The 27,709-nt window shown below is 48.7% G+C and overlaps 1 protein-coding gene across 1 annotated transcript; it reads left to right on the forward strand.

The window, feature by feature from the left end:
* HEXA (hexosaminidase subunit alpha) lies at positions 1 to 26,365 on the forward strand. The gene is made up of 14 exons (XM_019736007.3): positions 1 to 301; positions 16,015 to 16,107; positions 16,915 to 16,980; positions 18,584 to 18,630; positions 19,138 to 19,248; positions 20,190 to 20,291; positions 20,934 to 21,066; positions 21,670 to 21,850; positions 22,833 to 22,919; positions 23,167 to 23,239; positions 23,977 to 24,160; positions 24,330 to 24,420; positions 25,079 to 25,183; positions 26,135 to 26,365. The coding sequence occupies exons 1-14, from the start codon at positions 49 to 51 to the stop codon at positions 26,196 to 26,198; spliced, it is 1,590 nt and encodes a 529-aa protein (XP_019591566.1). The 5' UTR covers positions 1 to 48; the 3' UTR covers positions 26,199 to 26,365.
* The last annotated feature ends 1,344 nt before the right edge of the window (positions 26,366 to 27,709 follow it).

Raw genomic sequence — 27,709 nt, forward strand, 5'->3', positions numbered from 1 at the left:
CGCGCGGTCACGTGGCCCGGCCACTGGGACGGGGGAGTCCGGCGGGCCATGGCGGGCTCCGGGCTCTGGTTTTCGCTGCTGCTGGCGGCAGCGTTCGCTGGGCGGGCCGTGGCCCTGTGGCCTTGGCCGCAGTCCATCCGGACCTCCAACTGGCTCTACACCATCTCCCCGCACCGCTTCCAATTCAAGTACCACGCCAGTTCGGCAGCGCAGCCGGGCTGCTCCGTCCTGGACGAGGCTTTCCAGCGCTACCGCGGCGTGCTCTTCGGCTCCGAGTTTTGGCCCGGCCCTGCCCGCACAGGTGAGCCGGGCGTGCCCCGCCTGTTCCGGCTCTGGGACAAGTCCCCAGGCTTCCTGAGACGCCCTTCTTTCCGCGGTGCCGCGCCCTCCTCGCACCAGCCTCTCGTCTCCACTTCCTCAGCCCTTTGACTCCAGCCGTTGTCTCAGCCTCCCCAGGGGTTAGCGCCCGCCCGCCATTCACTGCATGGAACTGACTTCTGGGGCCAGGGTTTACGTGGAATCCTGTCCTCGGGCTGTATTTCACCCAAAATGCCTGCTATAGGACTGCAGTCCAGTCCGGATGTCTAGTTAATGAAAACACAGTGCCTAGAGGCCTCTACAGTGACCCGTCTTATTACGTTCAAGTGTCACAGGGTCCTAGTGAAGCTGTGACCCGGGCTGGGTAGATGAGGGACAGCTAACACCCACAATTGGTAAGACAAAACGTGAGAAGTGTATTGACCTACGCAGAGTTACATGAAAGTATCTGACACCCTTAGTATGTTCAGTAAATGTTTCAACTGTGAGATAAATCATAGAACACTTTCCATAAAGAGATGAGTTTTGAGCGGCCACTTGCAGTGAGGTGGTGAACAGAAGGGGCCAGGATTGAAACGCTATTCCAGGAAAGATAAAAGACTTGAGTAGAGGCACGAAGGGTTATGATTGAGCTCAAAGTGCTGGGCTGGTGTGTGTGATGAGGGCCGGGGCTAGAGAGAGGGGAGGGGTGAAGTTGGGGGCCGTGTGGGATTCAATGAAAAGCCCAGAGTGCTGGGGATACTGGTTTCATCTAAATGAGCAGGGGCTGGCAATATTCTGTAAGGCAGCTGCTGGAAATGGTGTTTGACGCTTGTTATTTCAAAGCAAATTGATGAGTGGAGTCAGCAACACAGAGGAATAAAATTCTACTTGGTGGAGTTTTCTTGCAAATCTGGAATCTAGTTCTCTGTTTATGATGTGTAGGTGTTTATGAGTGGAAGCCGTATTTATGGTTGGGCCATAGGATCACAGTTTGTATGTTTCAACTGCTTAAATTACTTTCACGAATGTTCTCATTTAATATGTAGAATCAAAAGGATTTAATTAAACAGATGGCACTTAGAAAGTGACAGAGAGTCTCAGCATCAAGGTGGTTCTTAAGGTATAAAATGTATTAGGCTGGGAAGACAAAAAGCCTGCTATCATGCGTGTGGTAGATCACATATTTCTCTGACTCCTTCATGACATAATAGAATACCTTATACCTGATTGATGCTCAGAATATGTTTATTTTGGTATAAAACAGTTAGGGCCTGGCTTGTGCAAAAAAATCAATCTATCATCTAATTGGTATGTGCCTATCCCCCTGCTGGGCGCTCTGGAGGTTACATTAGCTACTGCAGGTAACAAGAAAAGTATAAGACCTAGGCCCAAGCTTTGCAGTCCTATTGGGGAAATATGAAACAAAAGGAGACAATGTATCATAAAATGCTCAAAAGATAATGAGAGTGTTTACTACCGTTGTGTAAATTAGGATAATTCCTGTACTTCTAAATTAAGCCTTTACCTCCATTGCTATAGGACTACAGTTTAATCAAGAAAATAGAAATGGGGTGGCTACGTGGCAGTGGGGTGCTATATATTCCTAAAGAAAGATGTAGAGACAGATAAGAAACGAAATAAGATGTTTATTGCAGTTTATTACCTTCCTGTGAGTGAATTTGCTCTGTTAGTTGAGGGATTCTTGTCCGTTGAAAGAGAATGACAACTGGTTTGGATGCACACTGTCAAAGATGTACGAGTAACTTCCTTCTCTGTTCTTCCCATGGAGCCTTCCCTTAGGAACGGTTTTCTGGGGAGGCTTTCAGATGACTTGAGCTATAGTCCTATTTCTGCAAAACAAACAAACAAAAGGATACATTGACAGAGGGGAAAGCAACATCAACAAGGCCCAAACCAGGGTGTATTTCTCTATAGTGCTGATTTTAGTAAAGAAAACATATGCCAGTTAAATCTTAGCTAACAGCTTTTCGTCCCAGTCCTCCAAGTAACTTCCTTATAGGTGCTGGGCCAGAGTTTTTCTTAATGCAGCACAACTTCTGCTTTTGATCTGAACCTGGAATTCAGTGGAATTCATGTTTTCCTTTTCTGAGATATAAATCTAGTACTGAGGTTCCATTCTATTCTGAATTCACCTTCAAAGTTTAGCCGTAGTCCCACCAATCGCTAAATGGTCTGTGGAGGTGTTTCATATTTGCTCCCTGTCTTGGTCATTGAGAGGTATTTCTGTCAACTGGAGGGTGTGTGTTACATGTTGTTAAACCTGTTAAATGGAATTATTTTAGGCTCTAGATATTTGAATGAACCTAGTTTTCTGTTTCAATTATTAAGCCACATCCTGTTTGCAAATCAAAGGTTTGATCATTTGGGATGGCACCCATCTAATGTGGCCCAAATACTTTTTGAGTGCTTGATGGAGCTGATGAAGCCCTAATTTTTCAGGTCAAGTGACTAAATCTGATTTTGTTGTTTGATTGCCTTCTTCTTTGCTTTTCCTGAAACTAGTTGATTGAAGCCATAGTACTTAATGACTATTACATGTTCCCATTCTGTTCTGATGTCCACACAAATATCCCTTCCGTATTTCCCTGAAAATAAGACCGGATCTTATATTAATTTTTGCTCCAAAAGATGCATTAGGGCTTATGTTCAGGGGATGTCATCCTGAAAATCACGCTAGGCTTATTTTCCAGTTATGAGTTACTTAGGTTACACGGTATGAGTTATTTAGGTTACCGTCATCCCTGAACAGAATAATCCCCACGCTTCTCCCAGTCCTTTTATTCTAGAATGGAAGGAAGGTTATTATATGAGAGTCTGGATTCTTCTGCAGTCATTATCAATATTTGATTTGCTTGTCCTCAGATATCAAACAAGTGACTAAATTAATAAGCGGCATAATGCATTATAATCTGAATCTCCTAAAATACCTCCTTTGGCTATTCCTTCTATAATTATGCCTGAGACATAGTAGATACTTAACTACTCGTTGGATATATTCACTTAAAAGGGCTATTTTGTGTAAAAGTTTGTAAGCAGGCTTCCTGCTTTTGTTTATTTCTAAGATGATTTGCAGGTTTCATTTAGAATGGATTGCCTGCGTTTCCTTTCAGGTTTCAAACTTAGAATATTAGCATGTGATTCCAGGGCAAGGAGGATCACAGTATGCTGTGGTCCCAACTCAAGTTGATTCTATCTCATCACAGAGTTGGGGAAGCACTGGGAGTGCATCTAGGGAGTTGTAGGAGGGAAACAGATCAGGCCAGGCAGCGGGGCTGCGGAGAAAGAGTAAGGCTGATTACTACGTAGTTCTCTCCACTCTGATTGGGCTAGAGGCTGTGTACACTTTCACCTCTCCCATGACAGCACGCCCTTGCAGAAGACTTGATTGCCCGAGTTTATTCTTTTAAAAGCAAAGAGGGAGAAAACAACGCAGGAAGAGCATTCTGTAGTTAGAATTATCTTTCTTGTGTGTTGGTATGTGGAGAATGGAGGGACACATAAGGAGGGGAAATACAAAGATGGCGGAGGACACAGGTAGCAGGAGCTCATTTTTAGTGAGGGCCAAAATAATTGTTGTGTTCCATTTTGAATCACAGGGCCTAGATGAGCGTGGCCTGCAGGCCTCAGTCAGCCTCTCCTCTCACAATCCTGTGTTCTTCTTTATTACTAAATCGTAATGATTTTGCGATAGCCCTCGGTGGTACTGAGTCCAGGAAGTTCTGTTTAATCAAGGTGTGTGGGGATAGTCTGGGTCCGGTTTATGAAAAATTGGAGTCGATAATTTTTTTGAGCTGCTGTTGCTTCCCCTGCCTTGGACATTCTGGTCGGAGACTGTATGCAATGGTGGACTCAGGGTCTGGGACATGGTGTATTCAGGAGTCAGCCAGAGAATGTTTATTAGTCACTGGTTCAACTGTGTGCCCTCAGGCAAATTGCCTAATTTCCAAGCAGTTCCTGCTGATTTTTGTAAAAAAAATCTGTATTTCAAGCATTTCTGAAGATAACAAGGAGTTGGTGATGAATGTCTTTACAATCTTTGAAGGAGGGTATGTAGAAGGAAGAAGTTGTCGGTGATTTAAAAAATTAAACAATAAAAGTTAAAAGTCTGAGCTCCAGTGGCGTCCTTCCTTCCATCTTCCTCTACCCCCCACCCCGCTTCCTCACTGCCAAACAGAAGAGTAAAGCAGGGCAAAGAGTAAAGCAGAGTAAAGAAGAGTAAAGTATAGGTTTTTGGTTGTTGATACCTTCTTTTTTGGTTTGTTTTTGGTTTTAATAGCAGGTGTGGGCTCCCCCCCCCCCCCCCACTTATAGCTACACAGTCTCTTGCTGGGGCATGTTGTCCCTTTCTTAGCCTGTTAGAGGCATACAACTCAATTATTTTCCTTTTGATTATACAGAGGGAAAGTTTTACTGCCGAACCTCTACTTCTTTTAGAAATGGAGGAGGTCACTGTTATGTGTCTGCATTTTTGTAAATTTCCTCTGCTGGTCCTGGAAATACATGATAAGATTGAGTCCATGTGCATCCTCAAGAGGGTAGACCAGTTGGATTAGGTAGGACCTTTCTCCCACCTGTGAGGCCACTGACAGCAAGGTCAGCTGAAGAGAGGAGGTTGCGTCTCTAGAGGTCAGAATGGTGAATGTGTGAAGGGTTTTCTGTGATCTGCCTTAAGGTTTACAGGTCTGTAGTCTGTTGTAATAGAGAAATGGATTTGCGTTTCTTCTCTATTCCTGGCTGTAGTGAAGAAGACCCATTACGGGGTCAGGAACTTCTCTCTTTCATTTCCCTTCTGCTTTAAGCTTCTGTCAAATTGCTGAAGCTTCCTGGCCGTGCGCTCAACCCTGATCTCTAGCCAATAACAATGTCCTTACTATCTTTGAGTCCACGTCTGAGGTTGGTTGAGGTTTGGCTATGGTGCAGAGCGCTTTCCTCTGGAAGTGTGCGCTTGGATGCAGAAGTCTGAGCGCTTGTCAGCTCGGGTGGTGGTCAGCAGCCTCCCCTTTTGTGACACTTTGGGATCGGAAGGGAGATGGCTTACTAGGTACACTAGATGAAAAGTTTAAATTCTGTCCCATCAACCTTGTCTCGGTGGTAACTACTGGGACCCCACTTAGTGGCTTTGGTCTTTTGCCTAGGGCCACAGTCCTAGTTTGAGGCAAATGCAGAGTTCCACGCTTATGTCCCTTTTATATGTTTGGTGTCCGCCTGCTTGCCATACAGGATGGTACCACACAGTAGTGGATTCTTCAGGCTCCACTCAGAAGCTCATGAAAAACTTCGGGGAAGCTGCCCCCATAGTGTTTATTCCACAAAGCCGCCACCCCTGGGCTCCTCCAGCCAAGTGGCCAAACTGACCTCGTAGGAAAAAGGAAGTGAAAAATGAAAGGAAACTAGCATTTATTGAGTGTCTGGCACTTGCTATATGTTATGCTCTATAATCTAAATAATAGCTCTGTGAAGTTGGTGTTGCCCCATCCTTCAGAACTGAGACTCACAAAGGCTAAGCGTCCTGTCCAGGGTTACACAGCCAGGGGTGGTGGAGCAGAAACTCCAAACAGGTCTGTTTGTCTACAGAGATTTTTATTGTGCCATCTTGAAGATAAGTATCTTCATCGAGCAATACACCAATTAGCGATTTGGAAACCACTGGCCTCTGGTAGGGTTAAGCCCTGATCACACTTCAAGTGTTAATTACTTCAAATAGTAACTTCTAACATCTAATTGCTTAATCAGTAGCATTCAGGTTGTGAATATTTTGATACCTGGCCCATTGTTATCAGATTCCAGTAGTGTTTCTGGCTGGCTTCCTTCTTTCCATCCATTCTTAGTACAAGTAGTATTTATTAAGTAACTCTAATTTGTCAGTAGCACTGGTCCAAAGAATATTAATTGAACTGCTCCCATCCTTAAAGAATTTACAGTCTCTGGAAGTGGAAATATAGACACACAATAAAGTGTGATTTTTGCTGGTAGTTGAAGTATAAGGTGTTTTGGGAGCACTTGACCCAAGTGTGTGCGTGTGCGTGTGCAGGGGTACATTTTGAGAGACTCCCATAAAGAGCTGTCTAGTCATGTCTGAAAGTAGGAGTTGGTGGGTATGGAGGTGGTGACCTGCATAGCAAGAGCTGCCTGTGGGAAAGGCCTTTGGGGAAGAAGCCTCCGTGCCATATTCAAGGAAGCTGAGGTCCGTGTGGCTGAAGCAGACAGCTCTAGGTTGGGTCAGCAAGTTCAGAAGCCAGAGAGGCAGTAGACCCGCGTCATCTGGGGGTGACTGCAAATTTATGACTTAGCAATTTGAATGTTTCCTGCAGCCATTCACAAAGATAGGGAAAATAGCAGGAGGGGAAGGGAAGGGAGGGATGGAATGAAAAGAGAGAAGACGGAGACATTAATTAAGAGGTTAGAGGTGGGATGAGAATTATAAAAAGTAAGTTTGATTGTGAACCTGCTGAGTGCAGTATCTAGTGTCTGGCAAACAGGTAGCTATGTGGTGCTGAAGCTTGAGAGAATGAGTTGGAACACTTCCTGGGACAAGAAGGTCCAGGAGGTGAGCATGGGAGGGGGTTGAGGAGGAGGAAGATGAACTTGGATAACTGGTAAGCCAGAGCGTGGGTTACTTCTTCCTCTTGAGTGTTGAAATCGTCTAGGACGGTAGCCAGCCTTGAGCTGGAGAGGAAGACGGGGACCAGGATCCAAAGTCTTGGTTAAATAAAGAAGTGACCAGGAAGTTGCAGAGTGTTGTGACAAGGAGAGGCTCAAGATTTTACAGCTGGGTGACATGAGCCACAGAAGAGAGGATGTGGGAAGGAGCTGTCTCCCAGCGTACGTTTTAGGGGAAGTAGCATTCCTGGGGAGAGTCAGGCTTCAGTTAAGGAGGAAGTAGATGAGACTGAGGATTTTCATAGTTAAAGAACCATAGAACAAGATTCCAGATGGTTTGTGGGGGTGGGTGACTTATAGTACAGGTGGTTTATGGAGGAGAGGAAATACTTACAGGAATGGGAGCGTGGGTCCAGAAATGAGCAGAGGCAATTATATATTGGGCAGAGTGACAAAAGATGATAGAAATATGACATGGTAGATTTCCCTGACTGTAAGACTGCCAGGAAAATAAGTTCCAGAGATAATCAAGAATTCACATACACGTGAAAATTTAATATATGATGAAGCATTTCACATCAAAAGTGAGAAGATATATTAGTCAATATATTAGTCAGTGGGTAGGGATGGCTTATCTTATCCATGTGGAAAAGATTTAAATTAAATCTTTACCTCATAGCAATAACAAAAGTAAATTCCAGATGGATTAAAGATTTAAAGATAGAAGGTGTGCCATAAAAATATTAGAAAGAAATAAAGGAAACGGTACCTATACCTAGGGGTAGAAGAGACCTTTCTAAGCCAGTAAATAAAGGAACCATAAAGGAAGAAACTAATAGATTTCACTGCATAAAAAGTAAAGTAAAAGAACCCATAGGTTCAAAAATAAAAGACAAAATGGGGCAAATATTTGCATCCTTAAAAAATAAGTTTAAAATCTAGGAAAAGCTCTACAAATCAATAAAAGAACATTAACCCCCCCAAAAAAGTACAAAGAATATAGCCAGTAAATGCAAAACAATGCTCAAATCCATTCATTATTAAGGAAGTATGAATTAAAACAATGGTATATTTCTTTATCAGGCTAGCACTGTTGAAAAAGAGTTGAGGTGGTCTAGTTTTAGATGTGGAGAGATGGGTCCATGTATGTTGGTTCAGATGACAATTGGTGCAATGATTTGGAAGAGTAATTTCGCAGTGTCAAAACCCCAAATTTTCTTCTTTGGCTAGGCATTTCCACCTCTTGGAATTTTCCTACAGAAATCTCTCGCAACTGCTTACAAAAAATCTCTCACAGCATATATGTATATGTATATATACTCATATATGACTATTTACTAGAGCATTGTTTATAATATCAGAAAGAAGTATTTCCAAATGCCAACAAAGAGGAGAAAAGTTAGGACTTTTAACTCTTTAAAGTATATCTCAAAAATGGAATTCTATATAACACTTGTAAATGATGTAGTCTGTATATATTGGCATTAAAAGATCTGCAAATCGGACTGGCCCGGTGGCTCAGGCGGTTAGAGCGCCGTGCTCCTAACTCCGAAGGCTGCCGGTTCGATTCCCACATGGGCCAGTGGGCTCTCAACCACAAGGTTGCCAGTTCAATTTCTCGAGTCCCGCAAGGGATGGTGGGCTCTGCCCCCTGCAACTAAGATTGAACACGGCACCTTGAGCTGAGCTGCCTTCCAGATGGCTCAGTTGGTTGGAGCGTGTCCTCTCAACCACAAGGTTGCTGGTTCGGCTCCCGCAAGGGATGGTGGGCTGTGCCCCCTGCAACTAGAAAACGGCAACTGGACCTGGAGCTGAGCTGCGCCCTCCACAACTAAGACCGAAAGGACAACAACTTGAAGCTGAACAGAACCCTCCACAACTAAGATTGAAAGGACAACAACTTGACTTGGGGAAAAAAAAAAAAAAGCCCTGAAGTACACACTGTTCCCCAATAAAGTCCTGTTCCCCTTCCCCAATAAAAATAAGTAAATAAATAAAATATTAAAAAAAAAAAAAAAAGAAATCACTCTTCAACCCTCTTTATAAAAAAAAAAAAAAAAAAAAAAAAGATCTGCAAATTGTTTTGGGACGTGGGAAAAAGTTACCAACTGATATGCATCAGGATCTCATTTTTGTTTTAAAAATTAATAATAAATCTGTATTTACAAAAAAATTGAAAGACTGTGCAAAACGTTAACCAAGGTTACCTGTTGGGATCTATAGTTATAGGGACTCATGGGACGCCATGATCCAAACTGAATTCAGCAGCAGTGTGGAGGGGCTCCAGACTCTGGGCTCCTGTCTCCGGGCTCTGGGCTCCAGGCTCTGGGTTCTGGGCTCTAGTCTCCAGGCTCCAGGCACAGGGCAGCTCGGTTCTCAGACTCCTGCTTTACTCGGATAAGGACTTTGACAGAGGTGGCCTTCCTCTTCCCCTCCCCACAGCACTGTACTTGGGCACTGCCTGTTTCCCAGGCTTTGGAATGCGTTTTCCCCTCTCGATAGCCTGGCACCCACCAACTCAGTGTTCAAGGTTCTGCTCAGAGGTCCCCTCCGAGGTTAAGCCTGCCTCTCTCTGTGGAGGTAGCTATAGTATGACTGTAGCCCTATTAGGCTGTCTTGTAATGTTTGTATTTGTCTTTCTCACTAGACTGTGAGCTCCTCAAGGGCAGAGACCAGGGCTTCTTTTCTTTCTAACTGCCCCAGCACTTAGCACAGTTCCTGATACACAGTAAATTCTCAATATATCCTGGGTGGAATGAAGAAATGTGTGGGAAGTGAGTGATTTCAAGGGTTTTTATTAGGCTGAGTATGGGGAGAGGAAGCCGGATGTGATGTATACAAAGATGGGAGGGGGAGGGAAGAGTGTGGGCGTGGAGAAGCACAACGCTGGCACCAGCCAAGGAGAGATCCAGGACGAAGGGGCCAGGCAGACCTGAAAGAGTGGGACGCTACCAAAGGCTGGGTTGACTTTCCTAGTTTCCACTCCAGAAACCAAACCAAATGGCACGTTATAACCAAACGCATGTGTTTTCTCCATGCTGCTAGGATTCTGTGACTTAAACACATTGATACGGTAGAAATGTTTTGATTCGAGGAAGAGCAGGGCTGGTGGAGTGAGAGGCTATTGTGCGCTGGGTAAAGACATCGCTTCCGGTACCCTAATGCAGCAGTGAGTTGTCCCTTCCAGAGAAGTGGAAAGACCTGAACCTTTAGATTTATGGACCCAGAAGTCTTCAGAGCAGTGTCTGAAAAGTCACTTTCTGTATGCCTGGGTGTCTTCTTACCATCCCCCTTCCAATGCCAGGACTTCAGAAATACTAGGTCTGGGTATAGAAAAGTAACCTCTACATTGACTGTTTGCCGTTAATGCCTGATTATCATGCAGCACAATCGTTATGCACACATACCATTAAATATGCATTTTTTAAATTCTAGCATCATTCATTTTTTCAGCAAACATTTATTGAATGACACCGTGTTTCAGGCACTGGGAAACAAAGACACTGAGATTGGTCCCTGCTGTTGAGGAACTCACAGCCTTGGTGAGGAGATAGACAAACAACGTGCATTAAAATAAATGTTACGAAAAATGTATGTACGTGTTCCTTCATGATCACATAGGATGGTCTCTTAGGAAACAGTGGGGCAAAGTTTAATGAAAGGAAAACCAGAGTTATTTCTTAATCAGGTGAGATGTGGAAGCAACTGCAAAGTTTGTTTCAATTGACAGAAGGAGTATGTGCAAAGAGAAGCATGGATAATGTGGCCTTTTCAGGGTTCTGTGGAGAGTTCGTTGTGCTACTGTGCGAGTTCCTACCCAGAGCAGAGGAAGACGAGGCTGGAGTTTTTATAATCATCCAGTGCAGGGCTGTCCAAACTTTTTTCAACGTTTTTCACCAAGGGCCATATGCGGTAAAATACACAAACAGCCGGGCCACTCACTCGAGGTGAAGCACGTATTGCCTCACCTAGTTTATTTAAGTAAACTAAATATGTTTTTGGAATTTGCTGCGGGCCAATTAACAATGGATCATGGGCCGCAGTTGGCCCACAGGCCGCACTTTGGACACCCCTGATCCAGTGGATCCTGGACTTTCTCCTGAAAGCTACGGGCAGCCATTGGAGGACTTTGAGCAGAGATTATCATTACCTGATTTTCGTATTGAAAGATCACAAAGGATAGTAGATTGGAACGGAGTCTATATGGAGGCAGGGAGAGATCGGCTGGGAGACGCTGAATCAAGGCATTAACCCATGGAGTGCGGGCATGGTGGTGGTGTTAGGAGAGAATAAGGGTTTTGTAGTTATAAGACTTAATTGGGTCTTTCTTTTTTACTGTTGTAATCTCAGTGCTTGGCACGGTGTTTGACACATAGTAGACAGTCAATAAGTATTGAGCAAATCAACTTGTGGGCTACTCAGGAAGGTGGGAGAAGGAGGAAGTTTCTTGTCTGGGTAAATCAGTAGGTGATGTGTTATCCATCTGAGAGAGCAGATCAGCCATGAAGAGGAAGGAAGAGTTGGTTCAGATTTGTATTTAAGAGTTGACATGCTTTTGAGACATTTCAGGGGAGGTGCATGAGTCTAGAGCTCCAGAAGACGAGTTGGCATAAAAAGTTAGGTCTGAGAGTTATCAGCCTACGTGGGAGTACATGACAGTGTCCAGAGAGAGTGTAAGTGAGGAGAAAAAGAGAAGTTTGTGACCCAGGGGAACACCAGCACGTAGAGGTTGGTGTAGGGAAAGCAGAATGAGAAAACATATTGAAGGAGTTACAAGGAAAACCAAGCGAGAGCAGAGAGGTTTAGTTTCAAGAAGATCTGGGATGTCAGATGCTGCCAAGGGGTCTCAGAAGCAGTGAGTGGTCGCTCGAACATTAGCTCCGTGACAGCAGGGGATTTTGTCTGTTTCGATCACTGCTGTATCCCTCACACTTAGAACACCCAGTACATAGTAAGTGTTCAATAAATAACTGTTGTGTGAATGAACGAATGAATGCATTGAAAAGGGTCCCTTGAATTTAGTTACAGAGCCACAGGACCTTGGGGAAGGCATTTTCAGAGGAGCGGTGGAAGGAAACCAGACTGACGAGCAGATAGGATGTGAAGAAGTGGCTACAAAGAGAGGACTAAGGATAGCCAGCTCCACGAGCACTTATCACGTGCGGGTACTGAGCCAAGTACTTCACATGCATTAACTCTTTTAATCTTCCCAATAGCCCAGAAGGTGGGCACTGCCACTGTCCCCATTTTACAGATGAGGAAACTGTAGCTCTGAGAGGGAAAATATCTTGCCCAGGGTCCCACCGCTAGCACAAAGCATTAGAAAGAATCAAGATTGGAACCCAGAGCTGTCAGACTCTGCTCAGGTTACATTTCCTCGAGAGTTTCTTTGTAACTGGAAGGCAAATGAAAGAGTGACTGTTTGAGATGACATACAGTTGAGACTTGCGAATATTTTAATGCTGATGGGAAAGAATCACCAGAAAGAAATAATTTGAAGACTTTGGGGGAAAGGGAAGTAAGTAACTTATACAAGAAGAGCCTGAGGAGAGATGCAGAGCACAGGTGAAAGGAAACCCCTTCCACTGAGGTAGGAGGAGGACAAGCTAAAGATCAGACATGTGCTGTAGGTATTTTTGTCAGAGAGGAAGAGGAAGGTGGGATGGATGTGAGTTCCAATTGTCTGCTTAGAGTGAGGGCAGTGGTGATCAAGCTACAGACGTGAAGAAAGTGGTAGAAGTTTGAACTAGCTGTTGCAGAGATTAGGGGAAAAGCAATAGTGGAGATAGAAGATTTTCAGGGCCGCATCAAGGGCCAGCTGAGATGCAAGAGCATGATTTTGTCAGTGGCCCAGTCCCGCTGTTCCGTGACTTTCCCCTTTCCCTCCAGCAGAGAGGGAAGTAGTCAGGCTTGGGTGCACAGAAGGCAGAGGTTAGTTTGAATTAGGATCGGGAGTTTTGCCCACTGGATGCAACAGAAGAAAAAAGAGACAGGTTGTGGAGAGTACAGATTGTATCTGAAGTGATGGACCACATCTGGGGCCGGAGGGAAGGAAGTGAAGGTGGGAGAGGAAGGCAATGGAAGAGTCCTGGTACTGGCATCTGGAGAAGGTTCCGCAGTGGGACTTGGGTGCTCGGGCTTCTCAGAGGTCGCCGTCCAGCAGATGTATCTGTGATGAATACAGCTAATTATGCTGCAGGCGCACACAAGGGTAGAAAACTTCAGAGAGGGGGTAAAGGAGGGATACCTACGTTCTGTTTGAAGTTCTTCAACTTTTTAAATGAGAAAAAAAACAAACAGCTTTTTAGTGGCCCCAAGAAGATCAACTTCACATGAAAGCAGGGAGTGAGGGAACCGCAGAGACAGGAGGCCGTCATGGAGGGGCCTGACTACACGGTCTGCGCTGTGTGTGGGCCACGTGCCAGCTCGGAGGAGGGAGGACGGAGGACAGAGGACGAGAGGCCACCTCGCCACTGTTTACCAGGGAGGAAAGGGGAGCCTGTGACTCCCTCAGCTTGGCACCAGCAGAACCAGAACCAACCTTTCCTGCTTTGCCAGCTCAGTGCTCTGTTTATCGTGCTGCTTCCGGAGCACTGGAGGCTTCAGAATTTCCTGCTGTCCCGCCAGCATGTTGTGAGTGTGCCTAGGAGATGGCTGCCTGATGGGTTGTTCCCTCTTGCACGTCAGTGCTTCTCTGTGCAGCGTGTGTGCGTGTGTGCAGAGGTGGCGGGCCTGGCCCCTGCCTGTTTCCTGCTCTCCAGACAGACGACCAACTTGGAAGGCAGAAAACCAGTGAGCCTCTGTTTGCATCCTTGTAAGTGATCCAGGATCCCTCCTGTTTTGCCAGCTCTCACTTCACCACCTCCCCCAGACTTTTCCTCCCTCATAGTGTGTTTAAGCAGCAGCCCAAACCCAGATGAGTCACTGAGAGCACACTTAGGACAGTGATTCTTTACCATAAGATTGGTGGCAGGAGTGGAGGGACGAGCCCTTAAATCAGGGGCACTGTTCTGGGTGGAGAGGAAATCCTTTTATTTTCATTAGCGCTTCAAAGGAGTCCGTGACCCACCCCTCTAAAAGACTGCAGTGCCGGTGTGTTTTAGAAAAATAAGACAGAAAAGCAATAACAGCAAACACTTGTTGTTTTCTTGTCTTCCAAGTAATAGTTCAGAGAAGCCTGGTGTTCGTGCCACCTCTCGTCATCAGGACAGTGACGGTGGCGGCCACGTGTGGATTAGTCGTGGTTTCTCCTCAGTTCCTAGATGAGCAGCGAGGTCCCCAGGCCTCGTGCCTCTCCTGGATGGCCGTCTGCGTAGTCGAGCACACGAGTGGCACTGACCTCTGTGCTGTGCAGGCATGGAGTGGGCACGAGGAGGGGGCAGAAGGCCTCGCTTAAGGAGGGATATTCTTCTACAGTTTTCCTGACCCCCACTCCTCACTTAAGTCCTTCTTGATCTTTTTTTTTAAAGATTTTTAATAAACTATAGAAATGAATATGATATGAGTTTCAGGTGAACATCGTACTTACTCAGCAGTACCCACCTGGCACTATACAGAGTTATCACATTTTTTATTATATTCCCTGTGCTAAAGAAGTAATCGCCACGATAAATCCAGCCTTCCTTGCTCTTTGTTTTTGTAGAGATGGCCGATCTGCTTGGGGAGCTTGGGCTGACCCTCCAGGTTCTGCTCGGAGAGTGGTCCCTGCCCCGAAAGCCTGTGCTTCTGTGCTACGAGGATAAGTTTTTAGGGTTTAGAATGCAGCTGTGAGTGGCTGGCCCAGACCGGCCTCAAGTTCCCTTCTCCCTGCAGGGTTTAGGCACGCATTAGAGTGAGGGCACAGAGTGTTTACTGGGAGGGGAAAGAATGTTTGCTCAGGATGCTAGGAAAGGGCCGCTTATTGTTCCTTCTTGGCAGACCTGAGAGCTGAGATGCAGCCAGGAGGCCGTGCTCAGGGCGGGTAGGCAGGCTCCTCTGACATGGTTCACGGCTCTCGGATTCCTTCTGTCTAGCAGTGGAGAACGTTTGGGATTCTGGTTTGGTTCTCAAGCCTCTGTCCCGGCCTTTGTAGTTCCACAGGAAGTCGTGGGTGTGTGGTGCCCCTGGGGACACGTGCGGCTCCAGGAAGAGTGGGGGGGGGGGAGTTCACTGAGGTTAAGGCTGGGACACTACAGTCACAACCACCTGAAGGTCACAGAGAAGAACTGGCAGGAGGGTGGGAAGACAGCGCGTTTGTGTTGGGCTTTTTTCCAGCATGGACTAGGCTCTGGAGGGCTATATTAGATAGTATGTCAGCTCATACTGGGTGGCTTTCCACTGATGGGAGAAGTCTTGAACAGAGAACCTGTTTGGGAAGCGGAGGGAAGGAAGGAGGATGGGCTAGTGACATGTGCCTTCTCTGGGGCACCAGCTCCGTCATCGCAGGCCTCCCGCGCAGGAGACCCCTGTCATCTGCTTCATCTGCTTCATCTGCTCACATTAGCTCCTGGGCTTTTACAAGGTTGGAAACCCTTCGTCTGGAGCCCTCGAAAGCAGTGCTCCTTCAAGCGCCAGTCTGCAGTGAGGGGAGAAGCACACACACCAGAATGTGAAACTGTCCCCTTCATCAAGAAGACCTTGTGGAAAAATGTTAGAACTAAACAGTGTGTTTATTCTGACATAATTGGTGTACATTCTGGCATCAGACAAGCTTCCTGTCTGGTGACCAGTGACACCGTTTACAGATCAGCAACCAATCCACAGACCACGCCTTGAGCACCGGCACTCTAGAGCTGCCTTTAGTTTCAAAGCAATGGCTGAGGTCTTGGAGTCTGGTGCTTGGACTGGACCAAGCCAGAGATACCGAGTCCTGGTTACAAAGGGCTGCCGCCCGATCATTCATCCGTGGGGGCTGGGGGGGCCCAAGCACAGGAGAAAGTTGGACAGATGAGTAGGCAGTACCTGTGCCAAGAGCATGTGCTCTGTCCTCCCTCCCTTCATGACACAGGCATGTGACCTGAGGGACTAGAGCTAGGGGCCCTCTTATAGGGCTTTGGTTTTGCCCGTTACTTGTGGTGGCCAGTCAGCCACACCGAGTTTCCACTGTCCTTGCAGGAAAGCAGCCTATGTCGGAGAAGACTTCATTGGTTGTCCTTGTGGTCACTCCGGGATGTGATGAGCTTCCTTCTTTGGAGTCAGTGGAGAATTGTAAGTACCACCTTGTTCCCGCCTGGAGCCCTCCGTGCCTGTGGGGACCAAGGGCCACCAAAGCCAAGAGCCACAGAAGGCTTTTTTCCTACGTGCTGTCACCAGTGTCACGCTGGCTGTTCACTGAGTCCCACAGGACCCCTGCCTTCTGCACTGAGCATAATTCCATTGCCATTGTCGGAATGTGTACACTTTGCTGATTTTCTTTATGAACTACTCTGGGGTTTTTGATCCTTTGTACTGAGGTGAGGTCAGGGCCTGTAACTGCCTCCTGTCTTCCCTGAGCAGCCGCGTTTGCGGACTTCCCAGGCAGCAGAGAGAACATTCAAGTCGTGGCTTCTTCCTCATATCCATAGTTGTGGTAGCTGAAGGCTGGGGGGAAAGGAAAAGGAGGGTGCTTACAAAGGCCTTGGGAACGTGGGAACCCGGTCCCACCCCTCCAAGCATCACCGTCCCCTTTGCCAGTAGGACACTTCGTATTTTCAGCTGAAGGCTGGTGGGGATTCATGTTTCTTGGGGGAGAAACTGACCCATAAGCGGGTGGTGCTTTGCAGAGGACTCTGCTGCAGGCTGTCCCCCATCACGCATCATCTTCTAGGGCCTGCAGTCCCTGGGTGACCACCCTCCCCCTCTGGCCCAGGCCTGGCTGACCTGCAGTTGCCCTGCTCTGGGGACATCTCCTCTTTGAAAGAAAAACAAAATGTGATCTTGCTGTTGTTTTTTAATCCAAGGATTTATCCAGAAAATGTGGTCTGTAATCTGAGAGTAGAAATCCTTAACCAAATGGGGTCATTGCTGTCATTCCAGACACCCTGACTGTGAGTGACGAGCAGTGTTTCCTCCTCTCGGCAACCGTCTGGGGAGCCCTCCGAGGTAACGAGGTGGGGCTCATGCTCGGGAAGAGACCGGAGGCTGATGGGGTGGTTGGCATTGGTGGGTGGGAGGACAGGACAGGGGGGCCCAGCGGTGCCCCCACTTTAGGAAACTTTCTTTATGGAGACCAAGCGAAATGTTTCCACAGCCCCCTGGAAGGAGGGTTCACGTACACCTTCCCTGGGCGTTGTCAGTTTTCGCCTGTGCACTGGCGGTGGGCCCTCTGGGCGGGTGCTCGGGGACGCAGTGGGAGAGCCTGCGGGCTGCTGCTGGTTGCCGGTGGGACAGGGGCGACTCGGCCACAGGTGCTGTCTGTTCAGCTCTCACTAAAGCCACTAATTGGCCAGGTTTCATTAAAAAGGAAAACTATATCAAAAGAAATAGATAAATGTGAAAGAAAGAGATAAGTAGTAGGAAAATATGTAGAATTATGTTATTTGGGAGAAAATGAGGCCTTGACTAGCTGCCAGGTGAGAGGCCTGTGCCATTCCTCTTGATTTCCTGGAAAGGTTTTTGGTCCCTAGATACAGACTTAGCCAAACACCTGCTTTTGGTAACACTTCTACAGGTGAAGGAAGAGGGAAATTCTCACAGAACTGAAAACCTCGGTTTGGTTTGTCGTTATTCCCTTGCCCCTCACGGCATGCCACCTCCCCTTTCTTCCCTCTTGTACCTTTTGTGCAAGTGCTAATGATGACTCTGGTTGGGTGGGGAAACCTGCGACTCCAGAACGCTGGGCGTCAGTCGGGGGAGATAAACCAAACGGTATCCTAGCGGTCTGTCTCACATTAGGTGCTGAGTGGCCACTAAGGTCTCACAGATTGATTCATTCTGAAAATTCGGGACTCTGGGAACCCTTCCTGGAGCTTCTGCTGGGTTTTCAGAGGTGCGGCTCCAGCTGTTGAGGACACACAAAGCTCTGGACTCCACGTGCCTGCCCTTGGGCCGAGCTGGAATGTAGAGCCTGTGTCCTGTGGACTGAGACACTGCTGGGCCGGCTGCTCCCTGCTGCACCTCAGCTCCCTACAGCTGGGTCTCTTCTCAAGCTCTGAAGAGGAAAAGTGGACGACTCTTTGTCTTGTAGGTCCAGCTGTGGACCCAGGCTCTTTGGAAACTCAAGCTATGATCACTTTTGCACAGTTCAGTCTGGGAGAAGTGAAGGGGGCAGCAGACGGGGGACTGTTTCCTCCACTCCCTTAGCTCCAGTGGGTGCTATCCCTGCAAAGCCTTAGCCCTGTGCAGGCTGATTGTCCGTGTACCTGTCCTACAGGCACACATCTGGGCCTCTCTTAATATTCTTGTGAGTTCACACCTTTGGAAATACGGGTAAGAGGGATGTGGGTTTTGAGGGTTAGTGTCTTCCAAGGAGGAGCACCAAAACCCCTTACACTGCCCCCTCCCAAATAACTCACAGAGCAAAACTTGACACCAGCTTCCTGGTATCCCCCTTTCATGGTGCTGAGAACGTTCACGCCTACTACGCTATGTCCCCTTTCACTGTGGCTCAACGCGTTACCTTCTGGCACACTGGGAACCTCCCAGATGGATGTCTTTCTCCTCCCCACCCCCCGAATCTTTACTCTGCCTCTCTATTTCCCTATAGGTCTGGAGACTTTTAGCCAGCTTGTTTGGAGATCCCCCGAAGGCACGGTGAGTGTGGGCCCTCAAAAAGGGCTCCTTTTAAGTCTCTAGGGTTTACTCCCCACGTTGAGAGTCTTGAAAATATCTAATTTTACTTTAGAGTCCTGGTGGCTTGAAATGGCCCCAACAAGGGTATACAAGGAAACATGGGTGGAAACTAGTTAGGTAGACTCGGCCTGTTTGGAAACGCTATAATTTAGTCCCCTGAGTCATTATTTAGTAATGATCTTGAGACCACACTGCTTTGAAGAAAACAGACATGTTAACAGCCAGTAAAAATCCAGAGTCTATAGGCTGAGTGCTGTGTTGGGCTAGAATGGGGCAGTTGCTCTCTAGACAGGGTGCTGCTTATGCTCATTGAGATGGAGGTGTGGGGTGTGTGGGGAGACAGTTACCCTGCAAAACAGTCACAGAGCGGCTTTTCAGGGATCTCGGGAGACTTTTCCTCATCCCCCACCCCACCCCCATGGTGAGTTCCCTTTGAGTCCTGACATGGTCAGTATTTGGTCCACACAGCTCTTTATCAACAAGACGGAAATTGAGGACTTTCCCCGCTTCCCTCACCGGGGCTTGTTGTTGGATACATCTCGCCATTACCTGCCACTGCCTAGCATCCTGGACACTCTGGTACTCAGGCCTTACGGCCTTCTTTACCTGTAGGGTTCTGGGGTGATGGGGCAAGGGATAGCCCGGCTGCATGTTCCTAGAGAGATACAGAGAGAGTGTAAATAACTTTAGGGGCGCCTAGGAAAAATGTAAAGGATGACCTGCCTTACAACTGAAAAAAGTAACAAGAGCATTTTAAATTTACCCCCTGGTCCCTGTGGACACATGTCCAGGCTGTCTCTAGGGACACAGAAGGTGGTTTGGGGATTGGCTTCTTTGACCAGCAGAGCTAACTCTAGTTTAGTTAGGACAAGGTCCAACCTGGGGACATTCCTGTCCCGAGTTCAGTGGGCAGGCTGATCTGACAGTTGCTGACCCAGCTCAGGTGTCCGCCTTTGCATTTGTTCCTCTGGCGGAACCAAAGGAGTGGAGACAGCCCTCATCTTGGCTTCTGAGATTTGCAGGTTATGGGACTACTAAATTCACAACAGGCTCACAGTCTGGATAAACACGAGTCAGCCTACCCAAAACAAATGGCAGGAAGAAGTGTTCGTCGTCAGGGTATTTGAGGACTTTTGGAAAACTCCAGGGTACCACATAGCTGCAACCCTGCTCTCAGTGTGGCTAGACCTCATCTCAAAAAGAGACACCACTTCTGTCAGCCGCCTTTGGATGGGGGTCCTACAGGGGTCCTACAATCCTGCCACCCACATCTAACAGCACAGGATGTGAAGGAGGTGATTGAATACGCCCTGGGGAAAGAAGAAATGTGCTGGGCCTTCCCTGCATGGCAGGCACGCCTGTCAGGACGGTTTGATAGACCCTGTAAACACTCAACAGAAAGCTGGGCAGGCTGGGTCTGTTCGGGTATGTGGAGCAGCCTAGAGTTCGCCCCAGCTTCCCAAGTCTGAGGCTGAAGCTGGAGAACCTGGTGGGTCCACAGTGTGTGCTCTGCCCTACAGGATGTCATGGCATACAATAAATTCAACGTGTTCCACTGGCATCTGGTGGATGACCCTTCCTTTCCGTATGAGAGCTTCAGTTTTCCAGAACTCAGCAGAAAGGTATGTCTCGATTTTGCCCTAAGTTTATGGGTCGATGTCTGAGCCTAGCTATGGCCTCACTGGCAAGGACACCAGCTCTCCTCCTAACCAGCCAGTTTTAGGGACACACCGACACTGGCTCTGGATTCAGGAGACCCGAGTTCGAGTTCAGAGTTTGCCATTAATTTGCTCTGTGACCTTTAGGAGATATTCTCTCCTGGTCTTTTCTTTTCTTTTCTTTTCTTTTCTTTTCTTTTCTTTTCTTTTCTTTTCTTTTCTTTTCTTTTCTTTTCTTTTCTTTTCTCTTTCTTTCTTTCTTTCTTTCTTTCTTTCTTTCTTTCTTTCTTTCTTTCTTTCTTTCTGTCTGTCTTTCTTTGTTTCTTTGTAGTTGTTATTCTTTCATTTTCTTTTTATTTATTTATATTCTGTTAGATGGGTGTAATACCTACCTTGTTCATCTCACTGGCGTTATGATACGCAGATTAAACAGTAAATGTGATGGCTTATGGGCAGTTCTGATTAAGTTCCTTAAAGATAGTCCCTGATGCCCAAAGGCTGTGGTAGATTTTCTGATATCCAGGGAGTCCTGCAGGCATTTTGAGTATCCTCTACTCTGCTAGCCTTCAGGAAATGAGATCCTTAAGGATGTCTTGTGCCTTTCAGGGGGCCTACAACCCTGCCACCCACATCTACACAGCACAGGATGTGAAGGAGGTGATTGAATATGCACGGCTTCGGGGGATCCGTGTGTTGGCCGAATTTGACACTCCTGGCCACACTCTGTCCTGGGGACCAGGTAAAACCATGTCAGAGGCAGGAGGAAGTCTCCTGAGCCCCCTCTGTGGGGCTTTAGCACATTGGCGCTGGGATGTGCCATGCCCCGGTCATCGGCATCCTCCACCTGGGAATTTAGATAGGCAGAACTTACTTTGGGTGAAGGAGGCCACTTCTTACTATTAAAATATGGGCAAGTTCTTCTCATATGTCCTTGTCTTAATGATGCTCTCGCGGGGTGTTGTGCCCTAGAGTGGAAGAAAGATCGTGCCAACTTGGCCGAACGGGGGCTCTCTCTGCTTCTCTGCCCAAAGGCAAGGTGAGCAGAACAGCCGTTAGGAGCAAGGGTGACCCCTGCTGGAAGCCGTGTGTCAGGGCAAGAGCCTGTGCTGACTGTTGTCCGGCTGTAACCCAGCCTCTGACTGTCTACCATTGGGATGTATTTGAGTTTCTTTGATTAAACCCTCACGATGTCCAGTGTCTGTGATCCCAGCGTGTTTCTGCCTGTGTGTGTGGAATGTTTCTGAATGCCACTGCCTTCTCTGAGCGCCTTACTGTCTGTGTGTATGACTGCATGGGGGTCTGTGTGTTTGTGATACTTGCGTGGGTTTCTCTACTGGTTTAGGTGTCTCTGGATTACTGACTCCTTGCTACTCTGGGTCTCAGCCCTCTGGCACCCTTGGACCAGTGAATCCCATTCTCAACAGCACCTATGAGTTCATGAGCACGTTATTCCTGGAGGTCAGCTCTGTCTTCCCGGATTTTTATCTTCACCTTGGAGGAGATGAGGTGGATTTCACCTGCTGGTACGAGCCCTTTCACCTTCCCATCCCATCCTGATGAACTGCTTACTCAGAATAGAGGTTAGCGCCCGACAGGCTGCCTGTCATATGTGCTCCTCAGGGGCCACCCTCCGAGAGCAGCTGTCTCCGTGCACATGACTCAGGTTTTGGGCTTTTCCTTGCTTCAGCTACGGAGAGGTCCTACCCGATTTTGGCAAGGCTGTGAATTCACGCTCTCCCTTCTTGTCATATCCTTAAGTGACTTATGGAAAAACCAGCTCTGGGCACAGAATTGTCTGGAAAAATCCAGGATATGGAAAAATAGTCTCTGCTTTTGAAGGCTTAAAGTAGTCTGGTGGAAGACTCGACACAGATGAGTTTGAGACTAATATATGACAGTCCACTTAGTATTAAACTGTAAAATCCAAACCTTCGGATCTACTTAGCTCAGAAAAGGTGGATGGGCTCCTTCAGGAAGTGGGCACTTGAGCTGGATCTGAGGAAACAGTTTGGCTTTTCTGAGACATGGAGGAGGGGAAAACATTCCAGGAGGAAATGTGAGCAAAATACATTGTGGGGCAACGGAGCTGCGGCCATGCTTGTATCCGGCTGGAATAAAGGATGAATATTAAGGGAAACGCAGAACATGCCCAGGTGGGCGTTAGAGAGAAGCCAGATCCAGCGTGCCGCAGCCCCAGGGCCAGGCTCTGAGCCACGTGGCTAGTCCAGAGACATTCATGCGTGTTCTGAGAGTTGAACTTAAAGCTCTTCAGGTCTAGGCTCCAACTTTCTCAGCCTGTGTCAGTGGCCTCTCCATACAGCTTTGTTAGGCCACACCTTCTATATCTGGGGCCTCTGAGATGCTCAGCTGATTGTGTTTCAAGGTGAAAAAGGGAAGCTGTGGGAGGCGGTAGGACTAATCCCCAATTAGTATTACAGAGTGGGTCCCCTGGCTTTGGGCTGTGAGGATGTGGAAAGAATTAACCTTCATTTTCTCGGGATTCAGGAAGTCCAACCCCGACATCCAGGCCTTTATGAAGAAGAAAGGCTTTGGTGACGACTTCAAACAGCTGGAGTCCTACTACATCCAGACGTGAGGAAGGAAGGGGGGTGGCCAGGGTCCCTCGAGTTACCTCCCAGGGGGTCCTCACTTTCCATACCAGGGCCAGGCCCTGCTTGACCACTCTCTGGCCCCTTCAAAAGGGTCCCTAGCCCTGGATTTTCAGGTTTGGAGTGGTCAGTTCCCAAGTGGGGAAGACACTGCTCAATGGGGGACGGCCTATAGGCACCGACGGCCTAGAGCCAGTCTGAACTGAGCAGACCCTGTCTTTACCCTCCAGGCTCCTCAACATCGTCTCTGCCCTTGGCAAGGGCTACGTGGTGTGGCAGGAGGTGTTTGATAATAAAGTAAAGGTAAGCCAGAGGCAGAGAGAGGGGGCGTCACCCCCAGTGTCCCCCACTGGTCCCCCAGCCCTTCCTGCCTCTGTACGGACTGGGCCTCCCGGTTTGCATTAGGCTCTCATGTTCAGAGCCCTAGGCCCATGTCCTTTCCCTTCAGAAAGGTCGCAGAGGTCTGCGTGTGGGTGTCAGAGCCTCTCTGTCTCCCCTCCTTACACACTGTTCAGGAGTCATTTCTGCTGCTAGGGCACTTGGGATGCCCGAGACTCGCATGTGAGTTGGGTTTTCCTTCCTGAGTCATAGACTCGGGTCATGCAGGTCGATGGAAGCAGGGTTTCCTTCTCCTTCACTGCTGACCAGTAAGATCCCAGTTCCTGCCACATGCAGGGGCTCTGCAGGAACCTTGTCCCGTCCTCAGAAACATCTGGAGCCTTGGACATGCGGGGTCCCGGGGAGTCTCCTGGGCTCCACTGCTTGCCTCCCTTAGCTCCCAGCAGCATTACATCTCAGTGTGGACAAAGGGGGCTGCAGAAGGCCGGGGGGACGAAGCAGCGGGGAGCTCTCCTACGGCCTGTGGAACCCTTGACCTCTGCACCGGGCTAGGAGTTCAGTGGTCAGGAATCACAGAGAACTACTTTGCTACCGGAGAGCAGAGGGGATTCATAGCCCTTGACCTGGGTTGCCTGCATGATAATGTGGTCCAGGAATCCTGTCAGCTGTGTGCCATTGCTGCCCTTTGACCTTTGTGACAGGTTCGGCCAGACACAATCATCCAGGTTTGGCGAGAAGAGTTTCCGGTAAACTACCTGAAGGAGATGGCGCTGATCACCAGTGCTGGCTTCCGGGCCCTGCTCTCTGCCCCCTGGTACCTGAATCGCATAAGTTACGGCCAGGACTGGAAGGGGTATTACCTGGTGGATCCCCTGGCATTTGAAGGTGAAAGCAGGGAGCTTCCGTGCTGATCAAAGGAGGCTGGGCGAGCACACGGGGGAGGCAGGAGGGCCTGGGCTGAATATTTCACGTTAGGTGATGAAACAGCCTATTTGAGGAGAAGGGGGGTGAAGGGAAGCCCTAGAGTTGTCTGTTGTTGCATGTTTTCCCGCAGGGAGTACTGAGCAGAAGGCTCTGGTTATTGGTGGAGAGGCCTGCATGTGGGGAGAGTATGTGGACACCACAAACCTGGTCCCCCGGCTCTGGTAAGGGTTTTCTGAGGGCGGACAGGGTTGGGCTTGTGGGCATGGGGTCTTCCTTCCAGACTCAACCCCATCTAGCCACGCCCAGACTAGTGCCCTCCTTCAGGCCCGAGAGAGAGGGGGCCTTGTAGTAATCCTTCTGTTTGTATGGCATTCATCTCCCGCCTGACTTCCATCTACGCTTCTCCAGCAACCCAGCAGGTGTGTACGATACAGGGTGTTAGCCCGACTTCGCAAATAATGAGGCCTCGGGAGCACAGATGACTTGCTCAGGCTCCAGCCTGAAGTCCATGATTCCTCTAGTAAGACTCCCCCAGGCTGTCTCCTCAGTAGCCTCACCCAGCCTGGGGGCGGGGGCGGAGCTGACATTTTGAGAACACCTGCTGCTGTGGCTGCTGTCAGCAACGGTTCCCGCTGCCTTCAAGACTGTGCTTCCCATGTGTGTGGGAGAGGAGAAGAGTGGGACCCTGTCCACGTTTTCATGAAGATGGAGCTGAGTCCTTGAGGGCCCTGGGAGCCCTCCAGCCAGGCTGTGACCCTGAATCAGGGGTTGATCACATCCCTTGACCCTGAGCCTGTGCGAGAGGCAGTGGCCTGTGGGTGTCCCATGCCCTTGCAGGGAATCCTGGGTCCAATCTGGTGTGTGCCCCCTTTCCTCCAGGCCCAGAGCAGGGGCTGTTGCCGAGAGGCTGTGGAGCAACAAGGCGGTGACTGATTTGGACTTTGCCTTTAAACGTTTGTCACACTTCCGCTGTGAGCTGCTGAGGTAGGTTGGCTGTGGGGCCTTCCCAAGGAAGTGGGAAGGTCAGGGGCTCGGGACCCCTTGCTGACAGGAAAAGAGTACTAATAATACTATGCTTAGCCCTTTAGGCATTATTTCATTGAATCTTCTCTATATAGTAGGTAGTTTTTTCCCCATTTCAGAGATAGGCAACTGAGGCACAGAGAAGTTAAGTAACATGCTCAAAGTCTCTTAGAACCAGGATTTGAACCAGTCCAACTTCAGCGTCTGTACTCAGCCATGGCCATGCTTTTCTGGGCTCTCGTGACATGTGTGCCCATGCTGGGGATAGAACTATATAAGGTGGTCTTTTCCACGATTCATCCACTTCCTGAGTCTCAAGGACCTGAGGGACACAGCCTAGTGCAGCTCAGGGTCCCAGCTGTCTGTAACGCACTGGTGCCTCCGAGCTAGCTCCTTACCACCGCTGAGCACACTGGGTAATGCAGGAGATGTGCCTAGAGCTGAGGCTGAGACCTAAGGACGGATTTCCTGTCTGCACAGGTGGATGGTCCCTCACCGCCTCCGTATTTATAGCCTTTTAGAGCCATTAAAGGGGGACTCAGTGGGCCAAGAGCACTGGGCATCTACCCCTCAGGCATCGACCTCTTTTCTAAAGTGACTGAGTATTTGGGGCTGGGGTACAGAGACAGGCAGGTTAGAAATAGGGTAGTGCTCCCCAAAGTTCCTGGGTGTCCCTATATAGAAATCACCTGGGGCACCCGTTCAGAATGTAGATTCTTGCCAACACATGGCCCCACCCCAGGTGAGAATCTCTGGAAGTGCGATCCCCGGTAACTTCAGTGTGCAGTCACAGTTTGCGACCCACTGAAACAGGGGAAGGGGAGACTGCCGGTTGAGGTGAAGGTGTTGCTGGGCCTAAGACTGACCCCCTTCTGAGTGGCTCATCTCACGCTGTTTCTTCGTGTCCTGCAGGCGAGGTGTCCAGGCCCAGCCTCTCAGTGTAGGCTATTGTGAACAGGAGTTTGAACAAACCTGAGCAAGCAGCCCCAGACATGGAGGAGACGCCGGCCCTAAAAGAGTGGTCATGGGGCCAGGCTTCCACTGCATCCCGGCCGGGGGACCAAGCCCCTTGCCCACGTGCCCCTGTGCCTGGAGAGAAGGGGGCTGGTGCTAGTGTCCAATAAAGAGCAATGTGGCACTTTACTACAATGCACATGGATTACCTATGTGAAAAATGTGAGTGGCCCTGGGGTAGGGGAGCTGCCAGGCCTGGCCTGTGCTCCTCAGAGTGATGGGCTGAGCGGGGCCCAGCCAGGGTGTGCTCAGTACCGGCCCCTGGAGGCATCTTACAAGTTGAGGCCTGGGAAGGAAACCCACAGCCTTTGTGCTGCCCTGCTCAGCCGCATTAGGAGTCGCCTCTCCCACCCCACACAGCCCGGAAACAAACCCCCATCCTCCAGTCACTGCCCTCCAAGTGGGGAGGTCACGCAGACCTCCAAGGATTCCATATATGGAAGAAGACATTATAGATGGTCCAAGAAGTGCTGGGCTATGGCAAGGGCTCTAGACCCAACCTGGTCACAGAAGAGCCTCCTGGCTGGGTGCTCACACGCTGTCCTGCCCTAGAGCTTCTCTTCTGCTTTGGGGTTCTTCCTACGTCAATTTCATGCAACCATTATTTGACTATTATAGAACATATACTGCGGTCGGTGTTGAATTTGAAGGAATTGTTCCCTAGAGGCCCTGCTCAACTCCCCAAAATGCCAGCAACTTCCACCCCTACTCCTCCTGCCCATTTCCAGCCCAATAGCATCCTTTCAGAGAATCCATGGCACAGCCCAGACCCTGAGGGGAAAGCTCCTAGGGCCCGGGAGGTGGGCGTGTGGAGGAAGTAACTCATCGTGGGCTCTGGCTGCCCCCTGATGGTTTCATGTTCACAAGGAACAGTGCCACCCAGAGGCTGGGGCAATAGTAGACAGCAACTGTTTCCCATGAGGATTTCTCTGACCATTATTTAAGTTCTTTTACCTGGTCCTGGGGTAAGGGGACAGCAGAGAGCTTCCCAGACATTTCTTTCAGAAAGTTTCCAGTATAGTGGATACAGAGCCTTGGGGAAGGCGGGCCGAGCAGGGGTCCTTAAACGTCATCCTGCAGTCCCTCGATCACGCTCCTTTGGGGACCTGGTGGAAGGTGCACCAGCACTACCTTCTTGCACTGTTTCTGTAGAGACAGGGAGGGCTCCTTCTGCCTGTAGAATCCTCTTGGGGATGGGGTTTTCACAGCCCAGAGTAGCCAAGCCCAGGGCTCTACTACCTACACCCACCAGAGGAGCCCCCTCACCTCCATTACCCACAGAAGGCTGTGGGGTGGTTGCAAGCAAGGACCCTGCAGAAATGCGGCTATACTTAGTTGATCATAACTATAACATTGCTATTGTTTGGGTTAATGGTAAATAAAATCAGCCACTAAGCTGTAAGTTTCAAGTCAATGAAGGAAGAGACCATGTGAACACTTGTGATAAAGCAGTAAAGTTCTATGATACTGTTG

This window comes from Rhinolophus sinicus, chromosome 3 (assembly GCF_057876585.1).
Source record: "Rhinolophus sinicus isolate RSI-liver-muscle chromosome 3, RSI-T2T, whole genome shotgun sequence".
Classification (NCBI taxonomy): Eukaryota; Metazoa; Chordata; class Mammalia; order Chiroptera; family Rhinolophidae; genus Rhinolophus; species Rhinolophus sinicus.

Excerpts from the sequence above, each read along its gene's own strand:
- HEXA (XM_019736007.3), top strand. The coding sequence starts at position 49 with ATGGCGGGCTCCGGGCTCTGGTTTTCGCTGCTGCTGGCGGCAGCGTTC. Across the intron at positions 302-16,014 it reads GCCCGGCCCTGCCCGCACAG|GAAAGCAGCCTATGTCGGAG; the intron begins GTGAGCCGGGCG and ends CTGTCCTTGCAG. Across the intron at positions 23,240-23,976 it reads TGTTTGATAATAAAGTAAAG|GTTCGGCCAGACACAATCAT; the intron begins GTAAGCCAGAGG and ends CCTTTGTGACAG.